The sequence below is a fragment of the Oncorhynchus keta genome, unplaced genomic scaffold (assembly GCF_023373465.1).
Source record: "Oncorhynchus keta strain PuntledgeMale-10-30-2019 unplaced genomic scaffold, Oket_V2 Un_contig_6513_pilon_pilon, whole genome shotgun sequence".
NCBI classification, from domain to species: Eukaryota; Metazoa; Chordata; class Actinopteri; order Salmoniformes; family Salmonidae; genus Oncorhynchus; species Oncorhynchus keta.
In genome coordinates, this window is record NW_026288907.1 from 151218 (window position 1) to 167380 (window position 16163).

The 16163-nt window shown below is 46.7% G+C and overlaps 1 protein-coding gene across 1 annotated transcript; it reads right to left on the bottom strand.

Moving 5' to 3' along the window:
- Positions 1–5354: 5354 nt before the first annotated feature.
- LOC127925937 (zinc finger protein 180-like) lies at positions 5355–12872 on the bottom strand. Its single transcript, XM_052511239.1, has 2 exons — positions 12368–12872; positions 5355–7048 (listed from the first exon to the last, which is right to left on the bottom strand). Exons 1-2 carry the CDS (start codon positions 12609–12611, stop codon positions 5904–5906), a joined length of 1389 nt encoding a protein of 462 aa, XP_052367199.1. The 5' UTR covers positions 12612–12872; the 3' UTR covers positions 5355–5903.
- Between the last annotated feature and the right edge of the window lie 3291 nt (positions 12873–16163).

Below are 16163 nucleotides of genomic sequence, written 5' to 3' on the forward strand. Positions count from 1 at the left end.
CAATCAGGCTGCGTAACATCGCTCCAATCAGGGTAACATCGCTCCAATCACTGTAACATCGCTCCAATCAGGTCGCGTAACATCGCTCCCATCAGTAACATCGCTCCCATGTAACATCGCTCAAAGTAACATCGCTCCAATCAGGCCGCGTAACATGCTCCCATCAGGTAACATCGCTCCACGGGTGTAACATCGCTCCAATCAGGCTGCGTAACATCGCTCCCATCAGGCCGCGTAACAGACGCTCCCATCAGGCCGCGTAACACGCTCCAATCGGGTCGCGTAACACGCTCCAATCAGGCTGCGTAACAGCTCCCATCAGGCTGCGTAATCGCTCCCATCAGGCTGCGTGAACATCGCTCAAATCGGGACACTGCGTAACATCGACTGATCAGGCTGCGTAACATCGCTCCCATCAGGCTGCGTAACATCGCTCCAATCAGGCTGCGTAACATCGCTCCAATCAGGCCGCGTAACATCGCTCCAATCAGGTCGCGTAACATCGCTCCAATCAGGTCGCGTAACATCGCTCCAATCAGGCCGCGTAACATCGCTCCAATCAGGCCACGTAACATCGCTCCAATCAGGTGCGTAACTCGCTCCCATCAGGCCACTGTAACATCGCTCCAATCAGGCCACGTAACATCGTCTCCAATCAGGTCGCGTAACACGCTCCCATCAGGCTGACGTAACATGTCCCATCAGGGCGAACATCGCTCCAATCAGGTCGCGTAACATCGCTCCAATCAGGTCGCGTAACATCGCTCCAATCAGGCCGCGTAACACGCTCCAATCAGGCCACGTAACATCGCTCCCATCAGGCCAGTAACATCGCTCCAATCAGGTAACACGCTCCCATCAGGCTGCGTAACATCGCTCCAACCGTAACATCGCTCAATCGGGTCGCGTAACACGCTCCAATCAGGCTGCGTAACATCGCTCCAATCGGGCACGTAACAACGATCAATCGGGTCGCGTAACATCGCTCCCATCAGGTCGCGTAACATCTCTCCAGGTAACATCACTCCAATCTGCGAACATCACATCGGACGCTGTCTCCAATCAGGCTCCAATCAGGTCGCGTAACATCTCTCCAATCGGGTGCGTAACATCGCTCCAATCGGGACGCGTAACATCGCTCCAAACCAGGACGTAACATCTCTCCAATCGGGCACTGAGCGTAACATCGCTCCATCAGGCTGCGTAACATCGCTCCCATCAGGCTGCGTAAATCGCTCCAATCAGGTCGCGTAACATCGCTCCAATCAGGCTGCGTAACATCGCTCCAATCAGGCCAAACTAACAGCTCCCATCAGGCTGCGAACCAGCTCCAATCAGGCTGCGTAACAGGACACTCAGGTCGCAGTAACACGCTCCCATCAGGCTGCGTAACATCGCTCCAATCAGGCCGCGTAACATCGCTCCAATCAGGTCGCGTAACATCGCTCCCATCAGGCTGCGTAACATCGCTCCAATCAGGTCGCGTAACATCGCTCCAATCAGGCCGCGTAACATCGCTCCCATCAGGCTGCGTAACATCGCTCCCATCAGGCCGCGTAACATCGCTCCAATCGGGTCGCGTAACATCGCTCCAATCAGGCTGCGTAACATCGCTCCAATCGGGCCGCGTAACATCGCTCCAATCAGGCCGCGTAACATCGCTCCAATCAGGCCGCGTAACATCGCTCCCATCAGGCTGCGTAACATCGCTCCCATCAGGCTGCGTAACATCGCTCCCATCAGGCCGCGTAACATCGCTCCAATCAGGCCGCGTAACATCGCTCCCATCAGGCTGCGTAACATCGCTCCAATCAGGCTGCGTAACATCGCTCCCATCAGGCTGCGTAACATCGCTCCAATCGGGTCGCGTAACATCGCTCCCATCAGGCTGCGTAACATCGCTCCATCGGGTCGCGTAACACGCTCCAATCGGGTCGCGTAACATCTCTCCAATCGGGTCGCGTAACATCACTCCAATCGGGTCGAACATCACTCCAATCGGACTGACAGTAACATCGCTCCAATCAGGCACTGAACATCTCTCAAGGCCGCGTAACACTCGCTCCAATCTCCGTAACATCACTCCAAGACTGTAACATCGCTCCAAGGTAACATCGCTCCCATCAGTCCGCGTAACATCGCTCCAATCAGGCCGCGTAACATCACTCCAATCGGACTGTCTAGTAACATCGCTCCAATCAGGTCCGTAACATCGCTCCCATCAGTCCGCGTAACATCGCTCCAATCAGTAACATCGCTCCAATCGGGTCTAGATGAACATCGCTCCAATCGGGTCGCGTAACATCGCTCCCATAAGGCCGCGTAACATCGCTCCAATCGCTCCACGGGTCGCGTAACACGCTCCCATAAGGCCAGACGTAACATCGCTCCCATCAGGCTGCGTAACATCGCTCCAATCAGGCTCGTAACATCGCTCCAATCAGGCTGCGTAACATCGCTCCAATCAGGTCGCGTAACATCGCTCCCATCAGGCTGCGTAACATCGCTCCCATCAGGCTGCGTAACTGTCAAATCGGACGCGTAACATCGCTCCAAGTAACATCGCTCCCATCATCAGTAACTGCTCCAATCGGGTCGCGTAACATCGCTCCAATCAGGCTGCGTAACATCGCTCCCATCAGGCCGCGTAACATCGCTCCCATCAGGCCGCGTAACATCGCTCCAATCGGGTCGCGTAACATCGCTCCAATCAGGCTGCGTAACATCGCTCCCATCAGGCTGCGTAACATCGCTCCCATCAGGCTGCGTAACATCGCTCCCATCAGGCTGCGTAACATCGCTCCAATCAGGCTGCGTAACATCGCTCCAATCAGGCCGCGTAACATCGCTCCAATCAGGTCGCGTAACATCGCTCCAATCAGGCCACGTAACATCGCGTAACATCGCTCCAATCGGGCCGCGTAACATCGCTCCAATCGGGTCGCGTAACATCGCTCCAATCAGGCTGCGTAACATCGCTCCAATCGGGAGCGTAACAACGATCCAATCGGGTCGCGTAACATCGCTCAATCAGGCGCGTAACATCGCTCCAATCAGGCCGGTAACATCGCTCCCATCAGGCTGCGTAACATCGCTCCAATCAGGCCGCGTAACATCGCTCCCATCAGGCTGCGTAACATCGCTCCCATCAGGGCGTAACATCGCTCCAATCAGGTCGCGTAACATCGCTCCAATCAGGTCGACAGTAACATCGCTCCAATCAGGCCGCGTAACATCGCTCCAACTGTCAGATCAGGACACATCGCTCCAATCAGGTCGTAACATCGCTCCCTCAGGCCGTAACACGCTCCAATCGGGAACCAGTAACATCGCTCCAATCGGGACGCGTAACATCGCTCCAATCAGGCTGCGTAACATCGCTCCATGAGGACGCGAGAACAACTGACAACGGGTCTAGATCGCTCCCATCAGGTCGCGTAACATCTCTCCAATCAGGCCGCGTAACATCGCTCCCATCAGGCTGTCGTAACATCGCTCCAATCAGGTCGCGTAACATCGCTCCAATCAGGCTGCGTAACATCGCTCCCATCAGGCCGCGTAACAGACGATCAGGCTGCGTAACACGCTCCAATCAGGCTGCGTAACTCGCTCAATCAGGTCGCGTAACATCGCTCCCATCAGGCTGCGTAACATCGCTCCAATCAACCGCGTAACATCGCTCCAATCAGGTCGCGTAACATCGCTCCCATCAGGCTGCGTAACATCGCTCCAACAGGTCTGTAACATCGCTCCACTGGAACCAGACTGATCGACTCCAATCAGGCTGCGTAACATCGCTCCAATCGGACGCGTAACATCGCTCCAATCAACGCACATCGCTCCAATCAGGCCGCGTAACATCGCTCCCATCAGGCTGCGTAGCTCCCATCAGGCTGCGTAACATCGCTCCAATCAGGCTGCGAACATCGCTCCAATCAGGCTGCGTAACATCGCTCAATCAGGCTGTAACATCGCTCCAATCAGGCTGCGTAACATCGCTCCAATCAGGCTCGCGTAACATCGCTCAATCAGGCCGTAACATCGCTCCCATCAGGCTGCGTAACATCGCTCCCATCAGGCCACGTAACATCGCTCCAATCTCAGTAACTGCTCCCATCAGGCTGCGTAACATCGCTCCAATCAGGCTGCGTAACTCGCTCCCATCAGGCTGCGTCGCTCCATCGTAACTCCAATCAGGCTGCGTAACATCGCTCCAATCGGGTCGCGTAACATCGCTCCCATCGCGTAACTCACTCCAATCGGGTCGTAACATCTTAACATCACCCAATCGGGTCGCGTAACATCTCCAATCAGGCTCCAATCAGGCCGCGTAACATCTCTCCACGCTCCAATCAGGCGCGTAACATCACTCCAACATAACATCGCTCCAATCAGGTCGCGTAACATCTCTCCAATCGGGTCGCGTAACATCGCTCCAATCGGGCCGCGTAACATCGCTCCAATCAGGTCGCGTAACATCGCTCCAATCGGGTCGCGTAACATCGCTCCAATCGGGCCGCGTAACATATCTCCAATCGGGTCGCGTAACATCGCTCCAATCGGGTCGCGTAACATCGCTCCAATCGGGTCGCGTAACATAACTCCAATCGGGTCGCGTAACATAACTCCAATCGGGTCGCGTAACATAACTCCAATCAGGCTGTTCTTCACTACAGCTGACAGGAATGTGATTTACTCACCGAACACTGCGGTTATGTTCTCGTGAATAAATGATTCTCCAGTGGTAAGGCTTAAGGCTTGTGGTAAGTGGTTTCTTTAAGGCTTCTTTCCAGACCTCAAACAAAAAACAAAAACATCACCCTTGTTTTATAAAACCTCTATTGGCTTCCTGTTTAGGAAGCTTCCTGTTTGCTCACCTCTATTAGCTTATTGTTTTATAAAACCTCTATTGGCTTCCTGTTTAGGAAGCTTCCTGTTTGCTCACCTCTTTTGGCTAACTGTTTTATAAAACCTCTATTGGCTTCCTGTTTAGGACGCTTCCTGTTTGCTCACCTCTTTTGGCTAACTGTTTTATTCAACCTCTATTGGCTTCCTATTTAGGACGCTTCCTGTTTTCTCACCTCTTTTGGCTAACTGTTTTATAAAACCTCTATTGGCTTCCTGTTAAGTATCAAATGTCAGATTGTGCTGCTCACCTTTAAGGTTCTCCAGAGTTAATGCACCTTCACACATATGCTACAACTTCTAGAGAACTACTCCCCAGCACCACACTACCATCATCAGACTAACAGCCGACACTATTCAGAAAAAAACTGTTGCATTAATCAAGTCCTTTTTATAATCAGCACCTGTGTTATTCTGACATAGTGGAATAATACTGATGGGAACATTCATGGAGGTATTGAATGTTTTTAATGTTATCATCAGAACAACATTTTCATATTCCTCGATGACACAAATTAAGTCAACGAAACACAACAACAACTAAATTAAAGAGGTTTCAAGGTTAGAATAAAGAAATCTGAATGATATTAATCTACTTGTTCATTTACAATTGAAAATATCCAAATCATCAAATTAAACATCCACATTTGTATCCATTCAATCAATCAATGTCTATAATCAAAGCGGAATACACATTTCATTTGATTAAATCAGATTGGAGGTTAAAACAAAAAAACAAATGTAGGCCTAATTGTGAGTATGATTTTATATATACAATTAAATTTCATGTCAACATCTAAAAACAAAAATTCTTAATCAAATACATAAGTCAGAACACAGCCTCTCGTTTCTCTCATGTGATTTCAGGTCCTCTGAAAGTGTATTTGGGCAATGAGGAGCAGTGGTATGTCTTCTTCTCCTGTGTTTGTACTTTCTCATGCTCTTTCAAGTCCTTTAAAGGAACAAAACCCCTCTTCACACTGGAAAAAGAGGTGAGGCTAGCCAACTTTGTGTGTCACCTTATGCATTTTCAGGTTCCCTAACCAGGTAAAGCGCTTTCCACACTGACGGCATTGGAACGGCTTCTCTCCTGTGTGTGTCATCTCATGCGTTTTCAAGTTCCCTAACCGGGTATAACTCTTTCCACACTGCGAGCATTGGAATGGCTTCTCTCTTGTGTGTATTCTCTTATGCACTTTCAGATGCGATGACTGGAAAAATCCCTTACTACACTGAGAGCATTGGAAAGGCCTCTCTACAGAGTGTGTTCTCTCAGGATTTTTCATGTCCCCTAATGACACATACTTATTTTTTTCACACTGGGAGAAGTTACATGGCTTTTCTCCTGTGTGTGTATACAGCTTATGTGATTTAAGGGACCCCAACCTTCTAAAACTCTTTCCACACTGGGAGCAGTGGTAAGGCTTCACTCCTGTGTGTGTTCTCTCGTGCTCTTTCAGTTGCCCTGACCAGCTAAAACTACTTTTACAATGGGAACAATTATAAGGCTTTTCCCCTGTGTGTGTTCTTTCGTGTGATTTCAGGTCCCCTGATCGTGAAAATGTCCTTCCACACTGAGAGCATTGGAATGGTTTTTCTCCTGTGTGTATTCTCTTATGTATTTTAAGGTTACCTAACTTCGCAAAACTCTTTTCACACTGTGAGCAGTGGTAAGGCTTCACTCCCGTGTGTATTCGCTCATGCATTTTTTGGTTCCCTAAACGGGTAAAACTCTTTCCGCATTGAGAGCAGTGGTAAGGCTTTTCCCCTGTGTGTGTTCTTTCATGTGATTTCAGGTCCCCTGATCGGGTAAATGTCCTTCCACACTGAGAGCATTGGAATGTTTTTTCTCCCGTGTGTGTTCTCTTATGCTCGTTCAGATGTGATGCCTTGAAAAACCTCTTTCCACATTGAGAGCAGTGGTAAGGCTTGTCTCCTGTGTGTATTCTCTCGTGTTCTTTCAGTTGCCCAGACCAGCTAAAACTCTTTGCACACTGAGAGCAGTTGTAAGACTTCTTCTCTGCATGTGTTCTCTTGTGGTTTTTAAGACTCCCTAAATGGGTAAAACTCTTTTCACACTGGGGACAGTGGTGTCGTCTCACTGGTTCAGACGTCTCTGGTTCCTCTGAGTCGGGTCGCTCTTCTGCCAAAGATAAACAGAGTGGTTAAAACAGGGAGACCTGAATGAAATCTCCACATACATTTTAGTAATTTATCAGACCCTCTTATCCAGAGAGACGTACAGTCAAGTGCTCTTAGCATGTGATGCATGTGCTCCATTGTCTCTTAGCATGTGATGCATGTGCTCCATTGTCTCTTAGCATGTGATGCATGTGCTCCATTGTCTCTTAGCATGTGATGCATGTGCTCCATTGTCTCTTAGCATGTGATGCATGTGCTCCATTGTCTCTTAGCATGTGATGCATGTGCTCCATTGTCTTTTAGCATGTGATGCATGTGCTCCATTGTCTTTTAGCATGTGATGCATGTGCTCCATTGTCTCTTAGCATGTGATGCATGTGCTCCATTGTCTCTTAGCATGTGATGCATGTGCTCCATTGTCTCTTAGCATGTGATGCATGTGCTCCATTGTCTCTTAGCATGTGATGCATGTGCTCCATTGTCTTTTAGCATGTGATGCATGTGCTCCATTGTCTCTTAGCATGTGATGCATGTGCTCCATTGTCTCTTAGCATGTGATGCATGTGCTCCATTGTCTCTTAGCATGTGATGCATGTGCTCCATTGTCTCTTAGCATGTGATGCATGTGCTCCATTGTCTCTTAGCATGTGATGCATGTGCTCCATTGTCTCTTAGCATGTGATGCATGTGCTCCATTGTCTCTTAGCATGTGATGCATGTGCTCCATTGTCTTTAGCATGTGATGCATGTGCTCCATTGTCTCTAAGCATGTAGCATGTGATGTTCACATGACCTCCACTGTGTGGCTTTAAATAGCATGTGATGCACTTGTTAGTGCATCCATCTTAAGGTAGCATGTGATGACAACCACAACAGTGATAGTAAATACAGTTTCTCCTCAGTTAGTGCATCCATCTTAAGGTAGCAGGTGAGACAACCTCCATTGATAGTAAATACAGTTTCCCTCAGTTGTGCATCCATCTTACGGTAGCATGTGAGACAACCACAACAGTGATAGTAAATACAGTTTGCAGTTAGTGCATCCATCTTAAGGTAGCTAGGTGAGACAACCACAACAGTGATAGTAAATACAGTTTCCCTCAGTTAGTGCATCCATCTTAAGGTAGCTTGGTGAGACAACCACAACAGTGATAGTAAATACAGTTTCCCTCAATTAAATGTAATAATTTATAATGACCTGGCCTGTGTCCCATAATAGAACCACCCAATGGTATTATGCATTGACATTCACATAATTAACATTCTAAAATATATCAGAATAATGTGGGCATTGCCTGACTAAATAAACAGCATGCTCCCCACAAACAAAGTAATGAAGTCTGTCCATGTGGTAGTAGTCAGTCTGTCCATGTGGTACTAGTCAGTCTGTCCATGTAGTACTAGTCAGTCTGTCCATGTGGTACTAGTCAGTCTGTCCATGTGGTACTAGTCAGTCTGTCCATGTGGTACTAGTCAGTCTGTCCATGTGGTACTAGTCAGTCTGTCCATGTGGTACTAGTCAGTCTGTCCATGTGGTACTAGTCAGTCTGTCCATGTGGTACTAGTCAGTCTGTCCATGTGGTAGTAGTCAGTCTGTCCATGTGGTAGTAGTCAGTCTGTCCATGTGGTAGTAGTCAGTCTGTCCATGTGGTACTAGTCAGTCTGTCCATGTGGTACTAGTCAGTCTGTCCATGTGGTACTAGTCAGTCTGTCCATGTGATAGTAGTCAGTCTGTCCATGTGGTAGTAGTCAGTCTGTCCATCTGGTACTAGTCAGTCTGTCCATGTGGTACTAGTCAGTCTGTCCATGTGGTAGTAAGTCAGTCTGTCCATGTGGTAGTAGTCAGTCTGTAATTGGTACTAATCAGTCTGTCCTGTGGTAGTAGTCAGTCTGTCCAATGGTAGTAGTCAGTCTGTCCATAATGGTAACATTCTAAAGTCTGTCCATGAATGGTACTAGTCAGTCTGTCCATGTGGTACTAGTCAGTCTGTCCATGTGGTAGTAGTCAGTCTGTCCATGTGGTAGTAGTCAGTCTGTCCATGTGGTACTAGTCAGTCTGTCCATGTGGTACTAGTCAGTCTGTCCATGTGGTACTAGTCAGTCTGTCTGTGTGGTAGTAGTCAGTCTGTCCATGTGGTAGTAGTCAGTCTGTCCATGTGGTACTAGTCAGTCTGTCCATGTGGTAGTAGTCAGTCTGTCCATGTGGTAGTAGTCAGTCTGTCCATGTGGTACTAGTCAAATGAAAGCCAGTCAAGTGGCGGACACCAACGCCGCCCTTAGGACGAGCTATATACTGCAGAGGAGAGCCCCTGAGGAAAACGAGGCTACGTGCCAACGATCTCCACCACCAAGCTTGACCGTTGCTATGAGGTTCTTGCTGTGGAATGCAGTGATTGGTTTTCACCAGACATAACAGGACCCCATTATCATGGAAAATGGATCTCTCATACATGACAATAGTGTTTTTTTTAGATAAAAAAGATAAGTGTGTTTATAAAAAACATCTGAGAATAGACCAGGGCCAGGTTTCCCAAAAACATCTTAGAGACATGATCCGGAACCTTGGTGACTAGTAAGTATGTTTTAAACTTCCTGCTTCGGGCTGAATGTGTCAATATGTAGTTTATACGTGTATATAATCTATGAGCAGATATATTGTCTTCTCGCAATTTGCTAAGAAATCCCTTCCGCCTCACTTTATTCAGAGAAGATCTCCGCTAAACATAGAATCAAGAAGTTTATCTGACAGTGACCTCCGATAACTTCAGAACAAAGTTGACCAGGCCTGTAAATACACAGTTGACCAGGCCTGTAAATACACAGTTGACCAGGCCTATAAATACACAGTTGACCAGGCCTGTAAATACACAGTTGACCAGGCCTATAAATACACAGTTGACCAGGCCTATAAATACACAGTTGACCAGGCCTATAAATACACAGTTGACCAGGCCTATAAATACACAGTTGACCAGGCCTATAAATACACAGTTGACCATGCCTATAAATACACAGTTGACCATGCCTATAAATACACAGTGGACCATGCCTATAAATACACAGTTGACCAGGCCTATAAATACACAGTTGACTAGACCTATAAATACACAGTTGACTAGACCTATAAATACACAGTTGACCAGGCCTGTAAATACACAGTTGACCAGGCCTGTAAATACACAGTTGACCAGGCCTGTAAATACACAGTTGACCATGCCTATAAATACACAGTTGACCAGGCCTGTAAATACACAGTTGACCAGGCCTGTAAATACACAGTTGACCATGCCTATAAATACACAGTTGACCATGCCTATAAATACACAGTTGACCAGGCCTATAAATACACAGTTGACCAGGCCTATAAATACACAGTTGACCAGGCCTATAAATACACAGTTGACCAGGCCTGTAAATACACAGTTGACCAGGCCTGTAAATACACAGTTGACCATGCCTATAAATACACAGTTGACCAGGCCTATAAATACACAGTTGACCATGCCTATAAATACCAGGCCTATAAATACACAGTTGACCATGCCTATAAATACACAGTTGACCAGGCCTATAAATACACAGTTGACCATGCCTATAAATACACAGTTGACCAGGCCTATAAATACACAGTTGACCAGGCCTATAAATACACAGTTGACCAGGCCTATAAATACACAGTTGACCAGGCCTATAAATACACAGTTGACCAGGCCTATAAATACACAGTTGACCAGGCCTATAAATACACAGTTGACCTATAAATACACAGTTGACCATGCCTATAAATACACAGTTGACCTATAAATACACAGTTGACCATGCCTATAAATACACAGTTGACCTATAAATACACAGTTGACCATGCCTATAAATACACAGATGACCTATAAATACACAGTTGACCATGCCTATAAATACACAGTTGACCATGCCTATAAATACACAGATGACCAGGCCTATAAATACAAAGTTGACCTATAAATACACAGTTGACCATGCCTATAAATACACAGTTGACCAGGCCTATAAATACACAGATGGCCTATAAATACACAGTTGACTAGACCTATAAATACACAGATGACCAGGCCTATAAATACACAGTTGAACAGGCCTATAAATACACAGTTGACCAGACCTATAAATACACCAGGCCTATAAATACACAGTTGACCAGGCCTATAAATACACAGTTGACCAGGCCTATAAATACACAGTTGACCAGGCCTATAAATACACAGTTGACCAGGCCTATAAATACACAGTTGACCAGGCCTATAAATACACAGTTGACCAGGCCTATAAATACACAGTTGACCAGGCCTATAAATACACAGTTGACCAGGCCTATAAATACAAAGTTGCCAAAGTCTTACAAACAATTTACCCTTCGCTAAGCACTGAACCCCTTGATTACTGTTGTAACCCCGGACAACATTTTCCCAGGAGGCCCCATTCCCCTACTACAGGAGAAAACCCCTCACAATGATCTCAACATGTGTTTTTAATACACAATCAAATTAAACACAGCCTACCGCTTGTTAATCAGAAAACTCTCTGGAAGGTTGTGGTGGACAGCAGACGAAAGTTGTATTCATAATATAGCTAATTTAGCTAGCTAACATACATTTAGAGAAGTTTTGCCATGGTTCTCATTGGCTTTCATGCATTCTAATATAACAGTTCTGCCTACATATTTTATATAGGATTTGAGGTCAGGGCTTTGTAATGGCCACTCCAATACCTTGACTTTGTTGTCCTTAAGCCATTTTGCCACAATTTTGGAAGTGTGCTTGGGGTCATTGTCCATTTGGAAGACCCGTTTGCGACCAAGTAACGTAAAACATATTCAATTATGATGATGTCATAATGAATTCATGACACGTGATTGAACAAATATGATGATGTCATAATGAATTCATGACACGTGATTGAACAAATATGATGATGTGGGGCGGCAGGGTGGCCTAGTGGAGCGTTGGACTAGTAACCGGAAGGTTGCAAGTTCAAACCCCCGAGCTGACAAGGTACAAATCTGTCATTCTGGCCCTGAACAGGCAGTTAACCCACTGTTCCTAGGCCGTCATTGAAAATAAGAATTTGTTCTTAGCTTACTTGCCTGGTTAAATAAAAATAAATAAAATAAAAAACTGAACGAAGCACTGCATGAAGAGATATGGGAAGCATTTGATCCATTACTAACAATACAGTACAGACCAACATATCCAAGTGTAGAACTTCAGTAGAATGCACCTTAAAAACCACACAATGATTCAACAACAGCAGAGGATGTGCCTCTGTTTTTAAAGACAATACTCACTGGAGTTAATCAGATCTCCAGTCTCCTCCAATGTGACAGTAATCTCGCCCTCCTCCTTCAATCCAAACTCTTCCTTTTCTTCTTTCGCAATAAAATCCTCTTCTTTCACTCTGAAGTCTTCTTCCTCTTTTTTCACCGTAACTTCTTCGTCTTTCACTGTGACCTCTTCCTCTTTCATGAGAGTTTCTTTCTCCGTCCAGCAGACCTCTTCTTTAGCAGGGAGGGAGTAGTTTGGTGAGTTCATGGTCGGGATGCTAGCTAGCTAGTTAGCATTAGTGCTGAGCTAATTTAGCAAACCAGCTAGCTGACTACTAAAAACGAAAAATGAAATTAAATGCGGCAACTAGCTATACAACATAAGTTTGCTTAAAACACAGAGGCTAATATACACAGAAAGTGTATAAAGAGCTTTAATGTTTCGGCTATATTTGCTAGCAAGCTACCGAAGAGGCTTAACTAGCTGTTGTTTAAAGAAGCGTCCCGTCCACTAGATTATACGTCACACCAGCAGCTTCGCCTGCAAGACGCCCTCTATTGACTGGAGTTGGTAACGCAGTTCAGCGAAAAGTTTATTTTATTGCCATTTACGAACTCGAATACACGACATGGGTACATGTATTTCACAAGATAGTTTGTTTATGGACAGACTGAATGAGTTGCAATGTTGTACAGCAAGCTTGGGCCCAACTAGTCAAGCAGTATGTTAAGGGAGGGGGCCATAGCATTGAATTACAGTTTTGCTGACTCTGGAATCAAACAATGCCGTATGTATAGAACATTATAGGAGACTCAAACATGAATCACTGAGCCACTTTGTAACATGGGACGATTTCTGCTGTGAGTTCTTGTGCAGCTTGTTGTTTCTCTTTGCATGCACATATCACTGTATAATCTGCATGTGTACTTTACAGACAGAAGGCAGATCGTTACAGGCTGACAGAGGGGCCCCAGTAAACAAGGCTGGAGGCTTCTCCAGGGCCTATACAGAAACAATCCACAGCATTTGCTGTAATTTTGTCAAAATCACAGGTCAGGGGCAAGAGACAGACAGACAAAGGCTGGAGGTCCAGGAGGGACAGAATGGCAGGCAGGCTGGAGGTCAGGGCAGGCTGGAGGTCAGGGCAGACAGGCTGGAGGTCAGGGCAGGCAGGCTGGAGGTCAGGGCAGGCAGGCTGGAGGTCAGGGCAGGCAGGCTGGAGGTCAGGGCAGGCGGGCTGGAGGTCAGGGCAGGCAGGCTGGAGGTCAGGGCAGGCAGGCTGGAGGTCAGGGCAGGCAGGCTGGAGGTCAGGGCAGGCATGCTGGAGGTCAGGGCAGGCAGGCTGGAGGTCAGGGCAGGCAGGCTGGAGGTCAGGGCAGGCGTGCTGGAGGTCAGGGCAGGCAGAATGGGTCAGGCAGGCTGGAGGTCAGGGCAGGCAGAATGGGCAGGCAGGCTGGAGGTCAGGGCAGGCAGGCTGGGAGGACCAGCAAACCAGGGAGGTCAGGGCAGGCGTGCTGGAGGTCAGGGCAGGCAGAATGGGCAGGCAGGCTGGAGGTCAGGGCAGGCGTGCTGGAGGTCAGGGCAGGTAGAATGGGCAGGCAGGCTGGAGGTCAGGGCAGTCAAACTGGTCAGGCAGGCGTGCTGGAGGTCAGGGCAGGCAGACTGGCCAGGCAGGCTTGAGGTCAGGGCAGGCAGAATGGGAAGGCAGGCGTGCTGGAGGTCAGGGCAGGCAGAATGGGCAGGCAGGCGTGCTGGAGGTCAGGGCAGGCAGAATGGGCAGGCAAGCTGGAGGTCAGGGCAGGCAGACTGGTCAGGCAGGCTTGAGGTCAGGGCAGGCAGAATGGGCAGGCAGGCGTGCTGGAGGTCAGGGCAGGCAGAATGGGCAGGCAGGCTGGAGGTCAGGGCAGGCGTGCTGGAGGTCAGGGCAGGTAGAATGGGCAGGCAGGCTGGAGGTCAGGGCAGTCAGACTGGTCAGGCAGGCGTGCTGGAGGTCAGGGCAGGCAGACTGGCCAGGCAGGCTTGAGGTCAGGGCAGGCAGAATGGGCAGGCAGGCTGGAGGTCAGGGCAGGCGTGCTGGAGGTCAGGGCAGGCAGAATGGGCAGGCAGGCTGGAGGTCAGGGCAGGCAGACTGGTCAGGCAGGCGTGCTGGAGGTCAGGGTAGGCAGAATGGGCAGGCAGGCGTGCTGGAGGTCAGGGCAGGCAGAATGGGCAGGCAAGCTGGAGGTCAGGGCAGGCAGACTGGTCAGGCAGGCTTGAGGTCAGGGCAGGCAGACTGGTCAGGCAGGCTTGAGGTCAGGGCAGACAGACTGGTCAGGCAGGCAGGCTTGAGGTCAGGGCAGGCAGACTGGTAAGGCAGGCAGGCTCTGAGGTCAGGGCAGGCAGACTGGTCAGGCAGGCAGGCTTGAGGTCAGGGCAGGCAATCACACCGATATACTGTAGCTGTACATTATACATTTAGTATTCAATTCACATCGATATACTGTGGGCTGTACATTATACATTTAGTATTCAATTCACATCGATATACTGTAGCTGTACATTATACATTTAGTATTCAATCACACTGATATACTGTAGCTGTACATTATACATTTAGTATTCAATTCACATCGATATACTGTGGGCTGTCACATTACACATTTAGTATTCAATTCAGTCACTGATATACTGTGGGCTGTACATTATACATTTAGTATTCAATTCACACCGATATACTGTAGCTGTACATTATACATTTAGTATTCAATCACACCGATATACTGTAGCTGTACATTATACATTTAGTATTCAATTCACACCGATATACTGTAGCTGTACATTATACATTTAGTATTCAATTCACACCGATATACTGTAGCTGTACATTATACATTTAGTATTCAATTCACACCGATATACTGTAGCTGTACATTATACATTTAGTATTCAATTCACACCGATATACTGTAGCTGTACATTATACATTTAGTATTCAATCACACCGATATACTGTAGCTGTACATTATACATTTAGTATTCAATCACACCGATATACTGTAGCTGTACATTATACATTTAGTATTCAATCACACCGACATACTGTAGCTGTACATTATACATTTAGTATTCAATTCACACCGATATACTGTAGCTGTACATTATACATTTAGTATTCAATCACCTGATATACTAGTTAGCTGTACATTATACATTTAGTATTCAATTCACACCGATATACTGTAGCTGTACATTTACATTTAGTATTCAATTCAGTCTCTGATATACTGTAGCTGTACATTAACATTTAGTATTCAATTCACACCGATATACTGTAGCTGTACATTATACATTTAGTATTCAATCATACCTGACATACTGTAGCTGTACATTAAACATTTAGTATTCAATTCACATCGATATACTGTAGCTGTACATTAAACATTTAGTATTCAATTCACATTGATATACTGTAGCTGTACATTATACATTTAGTATTCAATTCACATCGATATACTGTAGCTGTACATTATACATTTAGTATTCAATTCACACCGATATACTGTAGCTGTACATTATAGATTTAGTATTCAATCACACCGATATACTGTAGCTGTACATTAAACATTTAGTATTCAATTCACACCGATATACTGTAGCTGTACATTAAACATTTAGTATTCAATTCACATCGATATACTGTAGCTGTACATTATACATTTAGTATTCAATTCACACCGATATACTGTAGCTGTACATTATACATTTAGTATTCAATTCACACCGATATACTGTAGCTGTACATTATACATTTAGTATTCAATCACACCGATATACTGTAGC